The sequence below is a fragment of the Vigna radiata genome, chromosome 1 (genome assembly GCF_000741045.1).
Source record: "Vigna radiata var. radiata cultivar VC1973A chromosome 1, Vradiata_ver6, whole genome shotgun sequence".
In the NCBI taxonomy this organism is placed as follows: Eukaryota; Viridiplantae; Streptophyta; class Magnoliopsida; order Fabales; family Fabaceae; genus Vigna; species Vigna radiata.
In genome coordinates, this window is record NC_028351.1 from 11273929 (window position 1) to 11283703 (window position 9775).

General features: G+C 32.2%; 1 protein-coding gene across 2 annotated transcripts; it reads right to left on the bottom strand.

The window, feature by feature from the left end:
* Positions 1–2984: 2984 nt before the first annotated feature.
* Positions 2985–6292, bottom strand: LOC106771835 (protein COFACTOR ASSEMBLY OF COMPLEX C SUBUNIT B CCB2, chloroplastic). 2 transcript variants are annotated; one of them, XR_002669084.1, is made up of 7 exons: positions 6077–6292; positions 5753–5871; positions 5574–5645; positions 5269–5412; positions 4313–4466; positions 3789–3966; positions 2985–3458 (listed from the first exon to the last, which is right to left on the bottom strand). XR_002669084.1 is itself a non-coding variant. In XM_014657866.2 (7 exons), the coding sequence occupies exons 1-7, from the start codon at positions 6258–6260 to the stop codon at positions 3436–3438; spliced, it is 888 nt and encodes a 295-aa protein (XP_014513352.1). In that variant the 5' UTR covers positions 6261–6291; the 3' UTR covers positions 2985–3435. The 2 variants fall into 2 exon arrangements, 1 of the variants encoding a protein (XP_014513352.1); XM_014657866.2 differs by having other exon boundaries at positions 3789–3980; positions 6077–6291.
* Between the last annotated feature and the right edge of the window lie 3483 nt (positions 6293–9775).

Sequence of the window (9775 nt, forward strand, 5' to 3'; positions counted from 1 at the left end):
AAGTAACTAATATTTTCATTCAATTCATATAATCATTTCCAACCAAAATGCAAAAAGCACTTGTTGCTGAAGATTTCAGGTCATAAAAAGCTTCACATTTGCTTGAATTTTGCAATTATATTAACATGGTCATGGTTAGAGGGCCAAGGCCATGTTCATAAATTTTGGGATCCATCCCGTCCAACCAGTTTTTCTTTTTCCTGTCATCCAAAATGTAATATTTTGATTTTTGATTTTTCCTAGCTAGGATGTCAAGTGATGCATTCAGTTTAATGATAAAAAGTAACACAACTACTGGAGATGCAGTTCAAAAAGGTTTAGAATACTCACCTTAAATGAAGTGAAGTGTTGTGTTGTGAGCGCGTTCCAATTTTTTTAATCATGTCGAGCTCTGCAGGTTGAGGATTCACGTCGAGCTATTTATTGTGGTGGTGCCTGTTGGGTTGGTGGAAATGAGATGAGAGGAGAATAAAATAACGGAGGACAAATGTGAAATGGTGCGTCCCAATTTTTTAAACGAAGTAAATTATTGTTGTGTCAAATCACAGGGTGAGAAGGGTAAAATTTTAAATTATGTACAAATGCAAATGTTAAAAAACTATTGTTTAGAATACATGTCAATGAAATAAAGTGGGTATTTTTTAGAATTCCTTAGGGTTTTGTTTTCCTATATAGATATTGATATTAATATTGATTTTAACCTTACCAAGTGGTTCAGGTAAATATTTCTCTTTCATTCTTTTTTGTAAGGCAAAGACAATTACTTATTTTTTTTTCTATCTTATGTTTTTTTCACTTTTGTAGAAGCTTTTGAAATTATTTGGCTTAATTACTCACATGGTCCCCACTTTGGAGGCGATGTCAACTGGGTTTCTACTTTTAAAAAAGTTTTAATTTCATTCCCAAATGTGTTAATGTACATCAATCAAGTCCTTTTTTTGTTGACAATGTTTAAATCATTTACATTGATTAATTAGCACACTTTCGTGACAATTTATGCAGACATCACACATACAGATTTTTGTGATGTGGAAATTTGGGCTAGTAAGAAAAAGAAAAAACAAAAATTTTGGTGACTTCAGCATAGTCAACAAGACATCCCTAGAGGTTGGTAAGGTGCACCAAGAAGTCACATAACTTGGTAAGATATCAAGAGATTTGGTAAAGTACATGGAGAAATCACATAGCTCGGTAAGACATTTAAAGAGTTTGGTAAAGTACATGGAGAAGTCACATAGCTCAACAAGAAATTTAGAAACATCGGTAAGGTGCATCTAAAAGTCAAATAGCTCGGCAAGACATGTAGAAAGCTTAGTAAGGTACATCCAGAAGTCAGATATCTTGGTGGAAAGTTTGGTCCGCTTAATAAGGTACATGGAGAACTCAAATATCTCGGTGAGAAGTCTAGATAACTCAGTTTGAATTGTCAAACTCTTCAGATTTCTGGTTGAGTTATCTGACTTATCATGCACTTTATCGAGTTCTTCGAATGTCTTACAGAGCTATGTAACTTCTCCATGCACTTTATCGAGCTCTCCTGATGTCTTGTCAAGTTATGTGACTTCTCCATACACTTTATTGAGCATTTCGGATGTCTTATCGAGTTATGTGACTTCTTTATGCACTTTACTAAGCTCTCCTAATGTCTTGTTGAGCTATGTGACTTCTCCATGCACTTAACCTAGTTATTTGAATCTCTTGCCAAGTTATTTGAGTTCTTTATGCTCTTAATCGAGTTCTCTGGATGTCTTGCAAACATTTCCAGCTCTCTTTTGTACAATTAGCAATTTTGACATGTATATGTTGTCATTTGCCATGTTACCACACCCTTAACGTTGTTTCTAGAAAACTAACAAGAAAAACTTGATTAATGCACATTAACAAATTTAATAATGAAATTGAAACTTTTTTAAAAGTAAAAACTTAGTTATTACACTCTCCAATTAAAAATTACGACATATAAGTAATTAGATCAAACTATCTAAAATTTTCATATTTAGATTTAGATAATAGAATTCACAATTCTAAAATATATTTTTAGATCTTAAAATAAATTTTGAATTGTATATGTAAATATGATTTACATTTTAATCAAAAATATATTTATATATTATTTAATTTGAAGATGTATTTTGCATAATCACATAATATATTTCGGATTTCTGCATTATATAATTTGAAAAAGTAATAAATTACATAATTTGAAATATGTTTCCATGGTTTTAAAGTTTGTAATCACAAACATTCTAAATTGCATATATTAGAATACATGAACTTCTAAAATATATTTTAAATTCTATAATATAGAAATACATTCTATAAAATTTGGAATACATTTTTTAATTCTTAGATTATGTAAACTATATATAATCTGGAATCTGAAATATATTTATGGATTTTCAAATTTTACGTAACAAAAAAACATTTGTGAAATTTTAGAAACGTATTTCAAATTTTATAAAAATAAAATAAAATTTGAATTAAACGATTCGAAATAAATTTCAGATTCACGGATTCTACATTCATAATATCCTCTACTCATAGATAATTTGGACATACACCTATACGGGTGTGTAGAAAGAAAGTATGAAGATGGTAAAAGACATGTCCTCTTTTAAATTGCTTTTTTTTTTTTTTTTTGGGCCAATTCACGGTCTACTTATATGTTGGATGTACTCTATATTTCTCTCAATTCTTTGAATTTTCTTCTCTTTAAAGTTCTTTTGAATTCATCTACATCTTTCATTTTCTTTTTCAGTTTCCAGAAATCTTTCTAAAACTTCTGTAAAAATAAAACTATGATAAATGTTGCAATGCAAACAGTAACAAGGGTGATCTCAATAGCCATAAAAATTCAAAATTCAGACAAGAAAAAAAGTTTCAATACAACTTATATTTTTTTTTAATTTTACTTAATCCGCCATTTTTATCTTCCTTTTTAAGATGAAGAAATTTTATAAATTTATTTAAGATGAGACATCAAATTGACATGGCTAACCAGAATCTCAGATCATCATGGTAACTTCTGCAATAAGACCATCTTCTATACATCTATAAATAATACAATTCAAGACCAAAACCTGTTTTTGACGAATTTTCCATAAACTCTTTTTAAGAAAAACACAAAAAAAGTTACATAATTCTTTCATAAACTGCATTAATAAACAAGTATAAAGACTAATAGTAATTTTCAAATTTGAGATGCCTCCATTGATTCAAATTAGAATTCAATGCACCCACTTTTTCAAAATTTATAGAAAATGTTCATCATTGTCCAAAAGCTGCTACTGACTGATCTTAAATCCTTATCCCAATGCTTGCAAATCAGTCTGACCCTTCACATATTCCACTTAATTCTTCAATTTCCTAATTTTTCCCCCTTAATTTAACCAAGAAAGTCTTGATTTTGAGCTGTTAAATCCTATGCCACAGATTTCAATCTTCAACAGATCCTCTACCTGTGTCATAAATAGTTCATAAAATGGCATTGCATGGTTCAATTTTCATAACCATGGTAAAACACAAATTGATGTAAGCATTCAGAACCTTTCAGTACTAAAGATTGCCAAAAAAGTATGAAATGGCAACAGAATAAATGTTCAATTTTCTGTTGTAATTATTGAATTGTATTATGGTTATGTCTTTTGTTGTCTTTGATAAACAGCAGGTTGTGCTTGTTAACAGCAAAATATCAATAATAAAAGAGACACAGAAAAATAAAAGACTTGATTATTAAAAGATGAAGTGTAAAGTCTTCTATGACTCTTCAAACATACGTTTGTTATTACCTCTAAATTTGTTTGCCACAGCTGCAATCCAGGCTTTGTCTTTATTGCTAAATGCATACCTTGTAGTTGAGGCCAGAAGAATGAACCCACCAGGTTTTTGCAAGCCAACATCATTCTCATTAGAAACATGTAAGACTGGTTGGATCAAAAGACAGCGAGTCCCTGTAGGTACCAGATCCTGAAATTCAGAATCTGAAACATTCATCAAACTTTCAGATTTCTGACCAAAAATACAAAACCATACAATGTTCATCCGACCAGAGGCAGCATCACTGTTTGTTCAGGCTTCTTGATCATAACTTTCCAGACCCATCTGTATTTGGATGTAGTCTTTGGTAAAAAGATTTCATTTCAACCATACATTTTAGTTTGAAATTTTAATGGGGAATCTATTCTAGTTTGGACAACTAAAAATAATCAACTGAATGTGCAGATGCTTTTCTATCTCCTAGAAGATTTAACCTGAAAAATAAGCTCTGCTTCAATATGCTTACTGAACCAAAACTGTAAAAGAATTTGAATACCTGAGTCTTGGGGAAAATATAGGGTGTCTTTCAAATCATAGAGGCCAGCTTTTTCAATTTTTTTCTTAAACCAATCCGAAAGAATTTCTTTTGATGTATCATCTGGTATGTTCCAGTATCCCCTTGCACATATTTCTCCTTGAATTAAAATTAGCTGAACAGATTGAGGTAGTGAAGAAATAAGGTAGAAGAAGAAGAATTGTAACACTGAATTGAACTGATAATGAAAATAGAACATGGTATCTATAATTTACATGTGACAACTTCTAAGCTTTAACTACAATATAAAAATCTAACTGTACAGATTGGATAACTTCTAACAAATCTAACCAGTCCTAATAACCACTGTCTGCTAAATAGGCTGAGTAATGATGCACAATACATATACTCTAGAAGAAATGGCAATCAATTTACACACTAGTTACTTGACAGTTTTACCTTTTGAACAAGTAATTTCAAGTTTTCACCTCAAACATATATGATTCAAATCAACACAACAAATGTAATTGTATGGTCACAAATATCAACATCATTGTCCCTTTAGGCCTTTTTTTTTCATTTTGGGGCAAACCTACCATATGTTTTTGGTTTCTGATTTACAATAAAAGTTTAGGAGGAGGGAAGATTGTGGCATTCCAAGGTTAGGGTATTCCCTAAGACTCAATGAAAGCTTAAAATGGTACTTATAGGTAACCTACAAATGAAGAACCCCAGCAGCAATCAACCTACCATTTTTTTTCTTGATTGCCATTCAATCCTCATATGTCATGGTTAAAGACCTGTACATTTGATATCAAAATATCCCTACCCTCTATTCAGACAATGCTGGTCTTAGCACATATAACATATAAAACAGACAGAGATTGGTCTGCAATTGCAAGGGGAAACATATCTCATTAAACATACAAGAATTCATGTGTTGCTTTAAATTAATAATGATAATCTATGAGACATACCATAGCTATGGCATTTGTATTACGCAACAAAACATATGATGCCCAAGCAAGATCCTCCTTCAGGCCATTCTCTACCTCTGTTGACATGACAAATATCTGTTCAGTTCCTTCTGGTATAGTCTTTTCGTCCACTGGTTGAGCACCCTATTTCCCAAACTTGGTTAAGGATCAATATTTTACATGAAAAACTTCATATTTGAGCTCCATATGTATTATATACAAAAAGAATATTTTAGAAAAGGGTCCACAACTACTACAATTGTGGCAGTAACATCAAGCCTACAAGAATAAAACCAGTTACATACCTTGAGAAATTTACCAAGGTAGGGCAGCACAATTGAGAAGGAAGCTAAAGACAGACCGAAAACCTCTGTGCTCTGCATAACAAAGGAAAACAACAATTTTGAACCACACCCCAGAAAATTAAATAAACTCGACCAATCGAAAACTGAAAAATGCAGTTTTCAGCTTTAATTTCTCTCACAAACTGAGCTGGTGTAACAGCGGCTGCATCACTCCCAAGAAAGTGATTCAAAAGGAGAAGCGAACCAAAGCCATAACCGATCCATCTGGGCAAGTAGGATTCATCCAACCCACGTATCCCTGGAAGCAATGCAAAAAGCATCAAGTGAACCCAAATGCTAAAATTGATGGCTAATATAATAGAAATAGCTAAAAATTGATTCTTTTTTGTTTCGTGCCAGATTTTGACAGTGTAATTACACATACTGATTAAAAAATTATTTTTGTTTTAACCATTTACCTATAGTTGATTAATTAAGATTAGCTATCGTGTTTAGAGAGAGACCCAATGTGAAGCGAAGAACAGAGAGATTGAGTTGTTGTTGTTGTTGTTGGGTTGAGTTGGGTGGTTGAGAATCTTGAAGACTGGATCGAGGTATTGTGAGTGGGAATTTTCTGAAGCTGGTTTTGGGAGATTGTACTGGGAAAGGAATGCAGGGTTTGAAACAGATGGTGGCTATGTTGTTCATGTTTTGTTTCTGGATAACGTTTGTCAAGACGGAGTTTCATTTCCTTAAAAATGTCTGTCAAACTCAAATGGATTGACTGAACCACTTCCCCTCTAACTAAAATAAAAAATTAAATAACTTTTGCATGTAAAGTAAAAGATAAAAAAATATTTCAAAAAATTGTATAGATTTAAAATTACATTCTTTATAAGCTAATTTAATTTAATTAAGAAAATATTTTTTTTCTTATTTATTTTCTTCTAAAAGGTTTTATGATAAAATCATTACAAATTTAAATTGAGTCAGAAATTCTATATTAAATAAATAAAGTGAATAAAGTATAAATAAAAAATTATGAATTTATTATTTTAATATTTTAAATTAATCTTTTATATAGTATTAAATAAATAAAGTGAATAAAGTATAAATAAAAAAATTATGAATTTATTATTTTAATATTTTAAATTAATCCTTTATATAGTTTTTTATAACTGAATTTCTTTAATATCTTATTATGACTATGTTAGAACAAATAATTCATCTTTATGCAAATGTGTATTTCATAAAGTGTTTTACATTCATGATAACATTAAAAAAAAGGGTTAAATATGTTTCTAGTCCATGTATTATCAAGCGATTTTTGTTTTAGTCCCTCTTTCAAAGTAAGGTACATTTTAAGTCATCTAGGAAACTTTGATTTTTAGTCCTCCAAAACTAACGACGTTAAAATAAAGTTGATTTGGCTAACGGTGATGTCACGTTTTTTTTTTTTCTGACATCTTTCCCAACTTTTCTCCCTCCCTCTGACATCTTTGTCCCTCTGCCACCAAACCTTAAATCTCCTTCTCTCACCGGAAAAGATATCCAGCGATGTTTTATTGGTGGCCAAAACCTTTCTTCTTCCTCAAATCATGCCACTTCAGAATTCATGATTCTGGTTTATTTATGGGAGCAGATTTGTTGTTCTGTTTTTAATTCGCAGGGTTTGAGACACGAGGATGGAGGCGAAGGAGACAAACTCAAGGTGTTCTAGTGACAGCAGTGCCTGGTGGCTCGACGAGATGGACGAACCTGACTTAGGGGTTTCGAAGGCATGCTGGATCTGAACCGCAAGAAAGGCGATTTTGTAGATCTGAACCTGGAAACACTTGCACAGTTGCACCTCCTCTTTCGTGATAAAGAGACGAAACAGAGAAAAGCTATTGACAGCTATCCAGAAGCGATTTCAGCCCTAGCAAACGAAAAAGAATATTTATTGACAAGATTACCCAGGTTGAAAAGAGGAGCATTAGAAATATATTGGGATTTGAGAGTATTTGGTCTCCCCTCCATGAGCATGTATATATCACATTCAATGATGCATTGGAGATCATTGGGGGAGACAGGATGTTGAATATTTCCATCCTTCAACTATGGTGCATGTAAGATAGTTAATTTTGTCTTCCATATTAGTTTTATTTAGATTCCTAATTTCTAACAACTTAACTTTGTTGTTTTAGGTACATGGACACAATCATTGTAGACCAAGGTCGGTATTCCATGTATGGATTTGTTGAACCTCAGACCATTCAACCTTCTGGTAACACACTTGAAAGCAAACAATATTATTTACAACACATGGATGGCTAAGTCAAATAGAGACGTATACCTTGTGTCATACATTGATGGGTATGTGTTGCTTTATGTAAAAGTTCATTAAAGTTTACTTAATTAGTGTACTAACTATTTATGATTCATGATAGGTTTAACTGGCAGTTGATGGTCATCATTCCTGGACAATGTAGAATTATATGGTTTTGTTCGTTGCACAGGAAGATGAAAAATGACTTGAGAAACATGCTTCAAGGGTAATTGTTTCTCCAAAAATGACTTTGAATTTCATGTTGACTTTAATTTTCATGATAAATATAGTTATATTAATATTACTTTGTGTTTTCAATCTAAATAGAGTTATGGATAAATCCTGAGGTCAACTAGTTCAAGTTTTGTATCCAAAGGTAGTGAGTCATTTATAGTTCTAATTCATTTTCTATGTTATTGAATGATCTAAATACTTGACTATTTGGTTTGTCATTTTAGTGTAACAAGCAGCTAGATTCATGGGAATGTGGCTTCTATGTCATGTCTTGGATTAAGACCATCATTCGAGCTGCCATTACAAATGACTGGAATGAGGTAATGATGCTTACCTTCAATACATTACAAATCAAATTCATCTTTGAACGTATATGAAACCATAATAAATCTTTCTTCATTTTGCAGTGCTTCAAGAGTACATCTCTTATACCAGACGACACAATTAGGCAGATAAGGCAGGAGTGGACAACTTATCTTCTGCAAATATGGAGTTAGGAACACTTATATTCAAGTATATCAATATCAAACATATAGCTCTTGCATGATAAGCATTCAACAGGTTCAACAATAGCATTTGAGTCAGACAATTTTACTTCTAAAGTACTGACTCTGTTTCTTAACACAACTTCATCATCAAGCAGTTTATCATATTTTAACTTTAATTCATTATGTTCTTTTTTTAATTTTTTATGAGCAGCATCAAGTTTTTCAGATTCATTCATCAATTCAAAAAAAGCCTTTTGTAAATCTAATTCACTGGATTCAAAACTGGAATCACTTACTTGGCTTTCAGTTTCTTCAGAATCTGCCATAAGACATAGATTGACTTCTTCTTCTATGTCACTTGAACTTGTTGAGCTCGAGGCATTATCCTCCCAAGCTATGTATGCTTTCTTTTTCCTTTGAAATTTCCTTTCCTTCTTGTCTTCACTTTTCTTGTTCTTTGGGCATTCAGATTTTACGTGCCCTCTTTCTCCACACCCGAAACACTTTACGTTTGATGGAGATTCTTGACTTTCTTTCCTTTCTTTGTGAAATTTNTNCTTTCCCTTTGCTTTCATGAATTTTNCAAATTTCTTTATCATCAAACTCATATTTTCTTCATCATCAGAATCATCTTCTTCGACTTTCCTAGAGCTTTTTCCTTTAGATATTTCAGACTTGAAAGCTAGAGTTTTTCTCTTGCCTTGATCCTCTTCAGCAGTAAGTCTTCTCAAGTCAAGCTCGTGTTCACGAAGTTTTCCAAATAGGATTGGCATTGTCATCTGAGTAAGATTTTGGGACTCCGAGTTGGCAGTCACCTTTGGTTGCCAAGACCTGTCCAATGATTTTAGAATTTTAACATTTAATTCATCAGTATCAAAAATCTTACCTAACCCTGTTAAGTGGTTCACTATGTGAGTGAAATGCTTTTGAACATCAGAGATTGATTCTCCAGGTTGCATTCTGAACATCTCATATTCTTGAATGAGAGTGTTCTTCCTTGCCCGTTTCACGTCCTCAGTACCCTCATGTGTGACTCTCAGAACTTCCCACATTTCCTGTGCTGTCTTACACACAGAGATTCTATAAAATTCATCAAGCACAACAGCAGATGAAATAATATTACGAGCTTTAATATCAAACTGTGCTCGTCTATTTTCCTCAGCACTCCAATTAAAATAAGGTTTTACTGTCTC

Bases quoted from the DNA above. Each gene is read 5' to 3' on its own strand.
- LOC106771835 (XM_014657866.2), bottom strand. From the start codon at position 6,260: ATGAACAACATAGCCACCATCTGTTTCAAACCCTGCATTCCTTTCCCA. The intron at 5,646-5,752 runs GTGAGAGAAATT...TTTGTTATGCAG, and splicing joins CTGTTACACCAGCTCAGTTT to AGCACAGAGGTTTTCGGTCT. The intron at 5,413-5,573 runs GTATGTAACTGG...TTTGGGAAATAG, and splicing joins ACCTTGGTAAATTTCTCAAG to GGTGCTCAACCAGTGGACGA.